We start from the raw sequence: 12,782 nt of genomic DNA on the forward strand, positions 1-12,782 counted from the left end.
TTGTTTTTTTCCCTTACGTATAGAAGTTAAAAGTAAAGAATTTATATGCATGGCAGATTTGCAATCCGATAAGAAGGTCATTTTGTCTAGTTGCACGCACAATTTTCCATTGGTCGCAATCCATATAGTTCCTCTTTCGTAGACCGGATACATATTTATGGACAAAGCATGAGGACAAATCTTAAAATGCAGGCTTGCTTTATTGGAGATCCAGGACTTATTGCTATTGGGGAAGGATGCAAGCTGCTTAGGAAATTGAACTTGCGATTTGTTGAAGGCACCACAGATGAAGGCTTGATTGGATTAGTAAACAACTGTGGGCAATCACTGGTCTCGCTTGCTGTTGCAAATTGTCATTGGTTGACTGATGCATCTTTACATGCTGTTGGATCCCACTGCCCTAACCTAGAAATTCTATCGGTGGAATCAGATCGTGTTCAAAGTGTGGGAATAATATCTATTGCTAAAGGATGCCGACAGTTAAAAACTTTGAAGCTACAATGTATTGGTGCTGGGGATGACGCCCTAGATGCTGTTGGTTCATTTTGTCCGCTTTTAGAAATCTTGTCACTCAACAACTTTGAAGGGTTTACAGACAGGTACCCAGTTTAGTTGCACTATCTAATCTAATGTTATGACCTGAAGTCCCAGTTTTGTTTTATATATGCTTGTTTTTCACTTTTTCCTCTATCAATTTTGATTTGGACCTTTTGTTCTAGGCTAAAGAAATTGCTTTATTTTTTCCATTAAAATTTCCCATCTCGCCTTACCTTAAAAAATAATAAAATATATTAATAGGTAAAAAATGTTTGAAGATTTTGTGAAATATATTAGTAGGGCTTATGAACCCCATGATTTACATAAAAGCGAAGAAAAAAAAAACAGAATTTCAAGAAGAATGGAAATGAAAACAATGAGAACCATGATATGTAGTATGTACTATGTAGAACTGATGTAAACCAACTAGGATGTTAGTTATGCCAATTTGAATTTTCTCATTGAATCATGTTTTCTGCAACTGAAAGTGCTGATCATCCATTAATATCCTTGCTTGCACCTTGTGCTTCAGTTAATTTCTGAGTTTTCTGAATGATTTGCTGACTAACTTTTGCAATTTCAGGAGCCTTGCTTCAATTGCAAAAGGGTGCAAGAATCTCACAGATCTTGTTCTCAATGAGTGCCATTTACTAACTGATAGAAGCCTTGAATTTGTAGCTCGTAGCTGCAAAAAGTTAGCACGTTTGAAGATCAGTGGTTGCCAGAACATGGAATCTGTTGCACTGGAGCACATTGGGCGATGGTGTCCGTAAGTTTCCTTGGTTATAACATGCTATATTGAAATTCCTTGCTTAAGTTAGCACTCCTAGACATTTATTCTCCTTTTTATCAACAGTTCTTTAATGTCAACTTGATGTGCTGCAGTTCAAGTAAATTAAACATAATTTTGGAGAGACGGGACAGGCTAAAGGATATGTTAGGATAATGACTCCATTAATAAGCACAGTTTGGCTGTATATTAAATTCAAAACAACATATAGGCTATCATAATCTTTGACTGATGGTCAATGTAAATTGTTGCATTTCTACATTTTTTTCCTGTTTAGGTGCATTTTTGAGCTATATTGATAACGTCTGTTGCAGCAACAGTATATGATTTGTGGTCCTATGCAAACAGGGGCCTTTTGGAGCTCTCTCTAATTTTCTGCCCCAGGATCCAAAACAGTGCATTTCTAGAGATTGGTAGAGGCTGCTCCCTTCTCAGGACTCTTTTTTTGGTTGACTGTTCAAGAATAAGTGATAGTGCCTTGTCCCACATAGCTCAAGGCTGCAAGAACTTAACAGAACTTTCTATTCGGCGTGGTTATGAGGTACTTGCTTTCCAAGTTTTGCATCGGTTTACTGGAAGCCTAGTATGCATGGAGATGGATAGCTGCATTTCCCCTGCAGTCTATATTTGGTTGTGTTCGGTTTGGAACTTTAAATGATTTTTCTGTTTGTATTCTTAGTTTATGCATTTGGTATGCAGGTAGGAGACAGAGCATTGATGTCTATTGCTGAGAATTGTAAATCACTTAGAGAGTTAACGCTCCAGTTTTGTGAGAGGTAAATATATTGTATGATGTGATGTGTCTTATTTAACTTAGTATTCCTATCTGTATTGCCCTCTTTATTTTGAATTGTGAATCTTCAAGTTCTTTTTTTCAGGGTATCTGATGCAGGGCTGTCTGCAATTGCGGAAAACTGCCCTCTGCATAAGTTAAACTTGTGTGGGTGCCAACTAATCACTGATAGTGGGTTGACTGCAATTGCCAGAGGATGCCCTGATCTAGTCTTCCTAGATATAAGTGTTCTTCGGGTATGTATTTTCTCTATGACGCTGCATTCCTTATTTGAAAACTGTCCGAAATTTGAGTAAACATAAAAATCCTCACTGCTTCACTTTACTTTGAGTACATTTTCCATCTTGCAATAGGATAAACATTTTTGTATTTTGAGTAAGAAAGCTACCTCCATTTTGCCTCAAAGAACACTTGAAGCACATTTCACAGCACTAGAAAAGGTTGAACCCACATGTTCTATATATCTAGGCTCTGGTATACAGTAAGGCATACATATAGTAATTTGACTATATTCTATAGGGAATCAATAAGTTCAATTGAAATATGTAAATAACGAATGTGAAGATTTCGTGAACACAAAAGGATTTTCAAGTCCAGTCAAAATAGGATAAGAGTTGTGAGACATAATAAAGCTGTGCAAATACAAAGTTTGGCAGGAAATGAATTCTTAATACACATCATGCAAATCTTGCATGCAAGGGATCAGCAACCTAGTCAGTAAGTCTAGGTGTTTAAAACTGGCTTCTAAGTGAAACCTGTCACTTTAAAAGAACCAGCCCACCTCGTGATAGATTTCTGTATTCTTCATCAAAGAGGGTAGAAGAAGGTAATGGAATTTTCTTTGATTCTACAGTTAGCTTCATAAACAGTTCTTTGCTGTCCATCCATAAGGAAACATGGTTTCATTTGCTCTGTATAAATCATAGTCACAAAGTTCCCAAGTCGATGGGGGTCAAGGAACGTGGTACTCTACTTGCGAGAGGTTTTTTACATGGCAGGGTAAAAAATGACCTTGTGTACCCGGGTTGGGGATGACATTCGACCCTGTTTTCTGTGACTATGGTACAAATAACAAGCGGGGCATGCTAGTTCCTTTGTCTGATGACTTGTCATCTTGCTTCAACATACAGATCATAAGTGACATAGGGCTTGCTGAGATAGGCGATGGTTGTCCTAAGCTCAAAGAAATCGCGCTCTCCCACTGCCCAGAAGTCACCAACGTTGGTCTGGACCACCTTGTCAGAGGGTGCCTGCAGCTGGAGTCCTGCCAGATGGTCTACTGCCGGCGAATCACTAGCTCTGGTGTAGCAACCATCGTCTCGGGCTGCTCCAGGCTGAAGAAGCTCCTTGTCGAGGAGTGGAAGGTGAGCGAGAGGACCCGGCGAAGAGCGGGACCTGTCTTGTCGTTCCTCTGCACCGGGCTCTAAGTTCAGAAGGGAAATGAATCTGTGCAGTATCAACTCCTTTGTTACCCAGAAAGCTTCTGGTGTGGTTTCTTTTTTTCTTCCTTTTTCTTTGGATAAACAAAAGCTTCTGTTGTGTTGCTGTGTTGTATACCATAGCATCATTACCTCAAAAAGTGTTGTATGAACTATTTATTTACTCACAAGTGTTGCACAGAACAAAATGTTGTACCAACTGTTGCATCAAAAGTGATGACCAAATAAAGATCATTTGAATAAACTGTCAAGAGCTTCATCAAAAGCCTGGTCGGATCTTATCCAAAACTACAAGCATTTTTCTACCAGACAGGATGCTTGCCTTATTCCAGCGGCCAAGGAAATACCTTGCTGCTTCTGTTAGACTGTTTCTGATCACTCTTGGAATTGCTTTGGCCTGCAATATTCCGGACGGGTTGCCGTCTATGGCATCTGGAATCGCTTGCTCTCTCACTGCCCAAAGACATTTTCATCGTCAGATAAAAACCAAACGAGACGTCTCTTGCAGCTGCAAGGAACGCATGGATTCTTTGCTGCTTCCCTACGCTGTCGGCGACTTTGTTGCTCTTGTCCAAGCACAACGACACGACACGCCCATGTCGAGGCATCTATAAAGTGTATGTCCTCCATCTCGGCGTCAAGTAGAATCAGCAGGTACAATACAATACAAGCACGCGGCGGCGATGGTGAAAGGCGGCGGTGGCGGCGACGTCGAGCCAGCGACTAGCGCGGCCGGCGGCATGTGCGACCGGTTCCTGACGTTCCTGGCCAAGAACCTGTCGGTGAGCAGGATGAACAGCATCGCCGAGGGCCCAAGGAGCGGCGCCGGCACCGGCGGCGGCCACCCTCCTCCGACGGAGGGAGGAGACTACGGTGGCGTGGAAGAGGACGAGTTCGCCATTCCCATCGAGAGGGCCGAGTTCGACTTCCAGTTGAGCGGCCATGGCGATGGAGGGCACAGCAGCGTCGTCGCGGCGACCATCCTGGAAGAGAGCGCAGCGACGATGACGACGAGGGATGTTCCTGATGAACAGAAGGACGGAGCTGCTGCTGCGGCCGCCGCTGCCGCCGACGGCATGGCAGCGCCAGCGGTGGCGGTGGTGGAGGAGACGAAGGTGAGGAGGACGGTGACGATCAAGGAGGACCGTCCTGTACAGGAGGCTGGCGGCAGCGGCGCCGCCTCGGCGGCGACGGCGACGGTGGAGAGGAAGAAGTCGCTGTTCCGGAAGCGGCAGGCATCGTCGGTCGCGGGAGGGGAGGAGCAGGGTGGCGCCCGCGTGCCGAAGCGGAGCGGGCTCCGGCCGCGGATGCCCCAGGTGCCGAGGGTGCCGTCCAACATCAACGAGCGGTCCTCCACCTTCATCGAGGAGCGCAAGAAGAGCTTCGGCGGCAAGCCGGCGCCGGAGAAGTGAACGGACGACGACGTACGTATTGCCGGAGCACCGCAGCCGTTGCCGGTGCAATGCTGCCGCACCATATGTGCGGTGCGATCACCGTGGCTCTCTCACACCCAGCAAGTGTGTGTAGTGTACGTACTCGTGTGTATGGGTTTGATGTATTGTGATTGCTCGCTAATCGTGTCCAAGGATGGTCTCGATCTTAGCCAAACTGAGTATGGGTTTACAACTTTAGATCAATTGGCTTGACCCAAAATTTACTAAAATGAATTAGAACATCAAGCCACCTAGTAACTCCAAGAGATTCATAAAATTCACTTGCTACTAACTATTGACTTCATATCAAGTTAACAAAACAAAGAGAGCTCAATCTATCAAGTTCTTGCTTTTAGGGAGTTCACTTCAGATTCATAAAATTCACTTGCTAGAAAACAATAACAGCTTATGAAGCTGTTGGTAGAAAACCTCTCGGTGATGCTTAGGTGAAGAAATGAACTAAGTTCTAGTAGATAACTAAAAAAACATCGCTGAGTTCGTTGTACCACGATGCCCGTTGCATCGTTGGATTTGAAAAAGCAATGACAATCTATATATACAGGGTAGCCATACAACAGCCAAGCCAAGACAAATTAAAAGAGGCATCACCGAGTAGTGGTACATAAATCATTAACCGTCTATCTAAACTAGAAATTTTGAGTGATTTATGTGATGAAAAATTAATATACACACAATGGGCACATATAGCATAGGAGGTTGAGCTCTACGTGAACACCCGCATGTGTAAATTGATTTTTATAGTACTTGGATTGAGTGGGTCCATACTTTAATCTGAGTATTAGTTTACTGCTCCAACTTGATAGTCTGGTTAATGTGAGACCAGTCAGCCTCGCATTTCCTAACTACTCCCTCCGTCGAGAAAAAGAATACACTTCACACTTCTCGCCTTGCAAACAGTCAAACGTGTTGAAGTTTGACTAAATCGATAAAAATACTAACATTTATAATACCAACTAAGTATCATTAGATTAATTATAAAACATATTTTTATAACAAACTTATTTAGGGACATAAAAGTTGATAGTATTTTTTTAATAAATTTAGTTAAACTAAAGAAAGTTTACTTGCCCATTGTTTAGTTGTCATGAGAAACATATTTCTTACTAGGAAGAAGTTAAGGGCTACATTTGCATGTTGAACTATGAGCTAGACCATTTTTCCCCAAACATCATATAGATGAGTGGACAAAACAACTTATAATTTAGAAGGAAGTTGTAAAAGTCAGGACAAGTCAACGTATAATTTGGAACGGGCTTGCTAGTGCCCGGATGTCCGCGCTTGCAGTATGTCTACTGCGCCGTTTCGTGCGCCCACCAGGGCCTGGTATCGTGGGGTCGAAACCGCGGCAAGCATGCTATTCGAGTCGGTGTCAGAGTACGGGGTCTCCGGTGGCTCGGGTGGACTCAGGAACACAAGAATCACGCAGAGAAGACGCAACGGTTTATCCTGGTTTGGGCTAATTCGGTCTCTACGTCCAACAGCTGATGATCCTTATACTCAAGAGCACCCAAAATTTGGGGGGTTACAACAGAGTGTAAAGGAAGAAGATTTGGTAGAGGGGTTAGCTCGGTGCTAATCCTAAGGTTGCTTCGCTGCCGGTGGAGTCTCCCCCTCATCGGAGAAGAAGGAGACGGCGGGATGCGGTGGAGGAGGGGCTCTCGGTGCCCCTCTCCGGGTTGCCTTGCTCTCGGTGCAGAGCGGAGACAAATGGAATGGAATGGAGTGTCTGGTGATCGAATCGGGATCCTCCCCCCTCTAGGTCTGACCTTATCCCTTATATAATGAGATAGATCAGGTACAAGGCGGTTTGAGGGTTCTAATCTATGGTCTACGTGCGCCGGAGTCCAGGAGAGGCTTGCAGCGATGCGCCGTGGAGCATCAAGGTGTCTTGGAGCCGAAGAAGCCTGGGCATCGTCCGGCTACTCTGTTCTGACACTATACGTATCAGACGGTGTCAGTTTGGACCAGCCTCCCCCAGATGAGACCTTCTGGAGTCTTCTTGGTGGCGAAGAAGGTCGGCTCCGGGGGCTGACGTGTGGGCCCGGAAGCCCCCAAGCCCTCGGAGGCTGCAGGAAGCTTTGTCTTCTTGTGTCACGCCTCGGACATGACCCTATCGGAGGAGCAGTTGGTAGGGCACCCCTAGGGAGCGGCACCAAGGAGCCCTCGGGCATCAGTAGCCTTGGGCTCATTTTCTTGTGCCTGGGCCTTGGCTGGCATCGTTAGTCGGGCAGGAGCCAAGGACCGAGCTTGGTTGTGCCGTAGATTGGGAGCCTAAGGCTCGGGGAAGCCCCCGAGCCCTAGGAAGAAGCTGCGGTCAAGTAAGGCTCGGCCGGGTCTATTTGTCACAGGGTGCGCTCGAGCGTGCCCGATGGGCATAGCCCCCGAGCCCCTGAGTGATCCTGAAGGGGTTGGTCGGGGGGTCTTCTTCATTCGGGAACCATTGAACCCGAGGCTTAACATACCTGCATGTTAGGATCTCATCAGGAGCCCCGAGCCTTTTGTGGCCTCACCTGGCGTGATGGCGTCGAAGGGCTAAACTCGATCTTCTGGTGACCGAACCCTCCTTAGCGAGGATGGCTTCCATTGGCGAGAGTGTTGTGCCCTGCTTGGGGCCTTCTTCTCTAGTGTGATGGATGGTGCTCGGCTGTCGAGGTTGAGCGAAGATGATGCTGAACCCTTTGCGAGTCCATGTCGCATGGGTCTTAGACTTGAGCGAGAGCTCGATGGACTTGTCTAGGAGTCGCCGATTGTAGGCCCGGGGCACCCTCCTTTCTAATTAGAGCCTGCCATGGGCTGGGTGATCAAGAGTGCTAGGCTTTGGCCTAGGGCCATCTGATCATCCGGAGCTCCACGCCTTTCTGAGGGCTACGATAATAGGTCTCGGTCCTCTCAAGCCGGCCTTCTAGGGCCGACCCTCATGCATGTAGATAACGAGTTGGTAGAGTTCGTGCCTGCGGGCAAGTAGGAGTACGAGGAGGTCATCGAGGAGTACGAGGAGGAGATTCTCGTATAGGAGGGAGCCCCAGAGCCATCAGTTGCTGACTTTGCTGACACCCCGCCTGCCTAAGGCAAGCCCCGATGCATAACCCTTATTTTGAATGATCACTGGATATATATATATATATATATATATATATATATATATATATAATGTGCACTTATGTTATAAACATTTTATGGAAACTACATGCATAGATATACCTACCCATGAGTCCTACTAGCATAGGTCAAGTAGCTGCTATGCCTAGGATTTTCGGTAGCATGAGTAACCTGCTATTACTCACAATAGGTGATTATTATAATCACTCATGATAAAAATGGTGGAAGGAAAATGGAGACCGGGTAGGGATATGGTTTGGGTATTGATGGGTGTAAGAGGTTGTGTCCTGCGGTCAACGGGGCATAGCTTGGTTACACTATTTCCCTGTTTGTGTTGGTTAAGGACTGGCCGTTGCATTGGGTTCTAGGCAAGTCAAAGACTTATTATTCCAAACAAATACTTGTGTATGGGCGTAGGGAAGGCTTGTTGCTCTCTTGTCATGGGTTCTGGTTCTTTCTGGACCAACTGATTGGAGGCGGGGATGGTGGAGGTCTAAGCACCGCACTGAGTCTAGGACTCAGGAGCAGGAGCTTGGAGTCCAAGTTTGGACGGGGACCTGGACCTCGTGATAGGAGAGTGGTGGGTTGGTCCTGCTTGTGCCTGGGGTACAAGTGGGGCATGTGTTTTGGGGTATCCAGCTAGACACATTGATTCGTGAATCGCCGGGTGATTCGGTACGGCTTGTCTATAGTCTAGCACCATAGTAAGAACTGAAAGATGAAAGATGGTGAAATGGAACTGTTTACTCAACTCTTGCTTGAAAGTAGAACAGGTGTTTACATAGAATGGTTAGATAATGAACTAATCATGACTGCTAATAATAAACATACATAAGGATGCACTATTAGTATTGCTTTCCACAAAAAGAAAAACCAGCAAACCATAAAGCTTATCATATCCCTTGGAGTCAGAAAATTATTCCTACTAGTCGGGTAAGTCTTGCGAATACATTGTGTACTCAGGGTTTATTTACCCCTATTGCAGGTGCTGCTTGAGGAGTAACCATTGTGTGAAGGATTCTTCTAGTGGGCACAGACGAATCCTTGTACATTATCGATAGATGTTTATTTTCATTTCGCTGTTTAATTTCCGCACTCTAAATTTGGTAATGTAATAATGTATTTCTAAGAACTCTGATTGTATGAAATAGACTAAGTATTGTAAACTCGTTCTCATTATTAGATCCTGGAGGAAAAATGTGGATTATTCGAGTTCTCCTTTGGGGTGTGCTCGACGGAATCCACCTGATGTAGCTTGCTTTTGGGGTGCTTAGTGTCTGGTGGAAGACGAGCGTCTCTGAAGGTGTGTTATTTCAGGCGGTTCTGCCACAGGTGGTATCAGAGCCAATAGTGAGTCTGAGTTTCATCACTCTTTTCCAAAACCTAAAATTTGACCAACAAAAGTTTTGCGAAGAGTAGGATGCGAGAAAATTATGTAAATAAGTATAAGCCCTAGCAATATGGTCTATCTAGGATAGCGACATAGGTTTTATCTAATTAATTTTCTATAGGTACACTGACTTACACTTTGTAAGAATCGTTTAGCAAAGTGGAAAGTGAGTGTGCGATGTGTCAAAAATCTTGTGAATGCCGCTATAATCCGGCTTGAGTGAACGTATAGGTCAATGCATGCATCATGAAAGGATAATCTTACTTAAACTAAACTCTCCCTACACGTATAATTTGGATTAGTGAATTGATAGGATAGACTAAAAGAATGCTTTAATAAATGTCTCATCTTTTCTCTAATATCTTGTTCCTGATCTGGAGTGTTGTCCTAAATGGTTGGTTCCTATCTGTTTACAGATGAACCTGAGGTCTGGTCACGGGAGCACCAGTGCCAGAGCGGGCCATGGTCTTGGCGAAGGCCAAGGTGAAAGTGGCTAGGGCAATAAGAACGGCAATGGGGAGAGCCATGGGGCCCCACTTCTGGCTCCTCCTCCTCCTCCACCTCCGATGACTCATGCAGAGATGTTGGCTACTCATCGCGAGTCAGCCCATGTCATGGAGCTATTAGCACATGCTATCGGTGGCTTCGCTGTGGAGGCCACAGAAGAAATGGTGGGAACAGGGGTGGTGCCCGTGGTCCTGAGGGACCCTGTTCGTACCAGGATTTCTTGAAGACACACCCACCCACGTTCATGCTGACTGCTTAGCCTCTGGATGCGGAGCATTGGCTTCGTATTCTAGAGCAAAAGTTCCTGCTACTCACTATAACTAAGGAGCAGAAGGTGCGCTTTGCAGTGCAGCAGGTATTGGGTTCTGCTAGTGCATGGTGGGACACTTTCAATGCCATGCAACCGATGGATCATCGGGTGACTTGGTAGGAGTTTACTACGGGCTTCAGAGAGTATCACATTCCTGCTGGTGTTCTAAATAGGAAGTTGATGGAGTTCCTGGACCTGAGGCAAGGGAACATGTCTATGATGGACTATGTCAACAAGTTCAACCATCTGTCACAGTATGCTGGGACTCATGTCGATACTAATGAGAAGAAGAGGGACCGTTTCTATCGTGGCCTCTCTTGTAGTCTGCAAAAGGAGTTATATACTGGGAACTACTAGACCTTGGCGCTATGATGAATGTCGCCATTGCCATGGAGGGACTGCAGCATGACTCTCAGGCCAAGTGGAAGCACAAGTGGGTGGCTACTGGGTCTTCTAGTCACCCCATGCTTAGAAGGTATAGGTTGTCAAGCAGGTGCCCTATCAGTCTTCAAGTGGGCATTCGTTTCAACAGCCTCAGCAGACCTATCAGGCACCTTCCACCTAGTACTGGGCACCTACTCAGTAGGTGCAACAATAGTAGCCCTAGGGACAGCAGGTCCCACCTTGTCAAGGATAGGGGAACAAGCTAGGTGCTTGTTTCAAGTGTGGCAAGGAAGGCCACTATGCTCGAGAGTGTCCATAGAACCAGCCTGCACCATCTGCTCAGCCCTCAGCTAACTCCCATCTGATCAAACGGACTATTATAAAGAAGAAGGTGCTAGTAAGCCATTCTGGGCAAGTTAATTTCACGGAGGCTGAGGAAATATTGCAGAATGAACCGGTGATGGCTGGTATGTTTACCATTGATTCCCATCCAGCTTATGTGTTGTTTGATTCTGGTGCATCACATTCATTCATGAGTATGTGATTTGCACACAGACACAATATACCTCTTATGGCTATACCTTTTGCCTATAGAATCAGTACTCTAGGTCCGTAGTTGTGCGTTAATACTTGGACAGACATAGTTGGATTAGTGCTAGCCACCCACACTTACCGCCTCCAGTTCATGGTGCTGCCTGGGCAAGGCATTGATGCAATTCTGGGAATGAACTAGTTGCGTATATATGGGGTAGTCTTGGATCTAAAGCAGAGAGTTGTTGAGTTATGGCTTCCTTCTTCTAAGGATAGAATGTCTCTTCTTATGCCCTTAGATCCCACCTTACCTGTTGCTGCTCATGCTAAAGCCTCTCCTGATTTTGCCTCTATTCCTATGGTATGTGAGTTCTCAGATATTTTTCCTAAAGATCTACCTGGGTTGCCACCGGATAGAGATGTGGAGTTCTCCATTGAGTTAGAACCTGGCACTGCTCCTATCTCCCAGCGCCCGTACCGCATGGCCCCGAAGGAATTGGCTGAAATGAAGACATAGTTAGAAGAATTATTGGAAAAGGGATTCATCCGTCCTAGCTCTTCACCATGGGGTTGTCTAGCCATTTTTGTGAAGAAGAAGGATGGCACTCTTTAGATGTGTGTGGATTACCGCCCTCTCAACGCGGTAACCATTAAGAACAAGTATCCTTTACCTCGTATTGATACTTTGTTTGATCAGCTAGGTGGTGCCAAGGTGTTCTCCAAGATTTATCTCCGCTTAGGCTATCATCAAATCAAGATTAGACCACAAGATATACCAAAGATAGCTTTTTCTACTAGGTATGAGTTGTATGAATACCTAGTCATGTCTTTTGGTCTCACCAATGCTCCTGCATTCTTCATGTATCTCATGAATTCAATTTTTATGCCGGAGTTGGACAAGTTTGTAGTGGTATTCATTGATGATATCTTGATATATTCCAAGAACAAGGAAAAGCATGCCCAACATCTTCGGACAGTACTGACTCGATTAAGGGAGCACAAGCTGTATGCTAAATTCAGCAAGTGTGAGTTTTGGTTAGACCGAGTGCAGTTTTTGGGACATGTTCTGACACCTGAAGGTATCTTTGTAGATCCAAGCAAGGTGCATGATGTATTAAATTGGAAGTCTCCCAAGTTAGTGCATCGAATTCATCAGTTCCTTGGTCTAGCTGGATACTATCGGCACTTCATTCCTGACTTCTCCAAGATAGCTCAGCCGATGACCAAGCTGCTCTAGAAAGATGCCAAGTTTATTTGGAGTCCGGCTTGTGAAGAAGCCTTCCAAGCTTTGAAGAAATTTCTTACCACTGCTCCTATTCTTGCTCAACCAGATATTGATAGACCTTTTGATGTATGTTGTGATGCCTCGAAGACAGGGTTGGGATGTGTGCTTATGCAGGATGGGCGTGTAATAGCTTATGCTTCATGCCAGCTAAAAAAGCACGAGGTGAATTATCCCACCCATGATTTAGAGCTGGCTGTTGTGGTCCACGCTATAAAAATTTAGAGGCATTATTTGTTGGGAAGCAAAGTATACATTTTTATAGA

At 45.3% G+C, this 12,782-nt stretch overlaps 2 protein-coding genes across 2 annotated transcripts; both read left to right on the forward strand.

The window, feature by feature from the left end:
- Positions 1-88: 88 nt before the first annotated feature.
- LOC136482711 (F-box/LRR-repeat protein 4-like) lies at positions 89-3,805 on the forward strand. The gene is made up of 6 exons (XM_066479910.1): positions 89-599; positions 1,121-1,306; positions 1,676-1,868; positions 2,027-2,103; positions 2,206-2,356; positions 3,251-3,805. Exons 1-6 carry the CDS (start codon positions 169-171, stop codon positions 3,545-3,547), a joined length of 1,335 nt encoding a protein of 444 aa, XP_066336007.1. The 5' UTR covers positions 89-168; the 3' UTR covers positions 3,548-3,805.
- A 379-nt stretch (positions 3,806-4,184) lies between these two features.
- LOC136482712 (uncharacterized) lies at positions 4,185-5,166 on the forward strand. Its single transcript, XM_066479911.1, has one exon. The coding sequence runs from the start codon at positions 4,243-4,245 to the stop codon at positions 4,969-4,971; it is 729 nt and encodes a 242-aa protein (XP_066336008.1). The 5' UTR covers positions 4,185-4,242; the 3' UTR covers positions 4,972-5,166.
- The last annotated feature ends 7,616 nt before the right edge of the window (positions 5,167-12,782 follow it).

This window comes from Miscanthus floridulus, chromosome 9 (assembly GCF_019320115.1).
Source record: "Miscanthus floridulus cultivar M001 chromosome 9, ASM1932011v1, whole genome shotgun sequence".
Taxonomy (NCBI): domain Eukaryota; kingdom Viridiplantae; phylum Streptophyta; class Magnoliopsida; order Poales; family Poaceae; genus Miscanthus; species Miscanthus floridulus.

What these genes read in the sequence shown, in the direction of transcription:
- LOC136482711 (XM_066479910.1), top strand. Translation starts at nt 169, where the DNA reads ATGAGGACAAATCTTAAAATGCAGGCTTGCTTTATTGGAGATCCAGGA. An exon ending in TTTGAAGGGTTTACAGACAG is followed by an intron (nt 600 to 1,120) that starts GTACCCAGTTTA and finishes TTGCAATTTCAG; the next exon opens with GAGCCTTGCTTCAATTGCAA. An exon ending in ACGCTCCAGTTTTGTGAGAG is followed by an intron (nt 2,104 to 2,205) that starts GTAAATATATTG and finishes TCTTTTTTTCAG; the next exon opens with GGTATCTGATGCAGGGCTGT.
- LOC136482712 (XM_066479911.1), top strand. Translation starts at nt 4,243, where the DNA reads ATGGTGAAAGGCGGCGGTGGCGGCGACGTCGAGCCAGCGACTAGCGCG.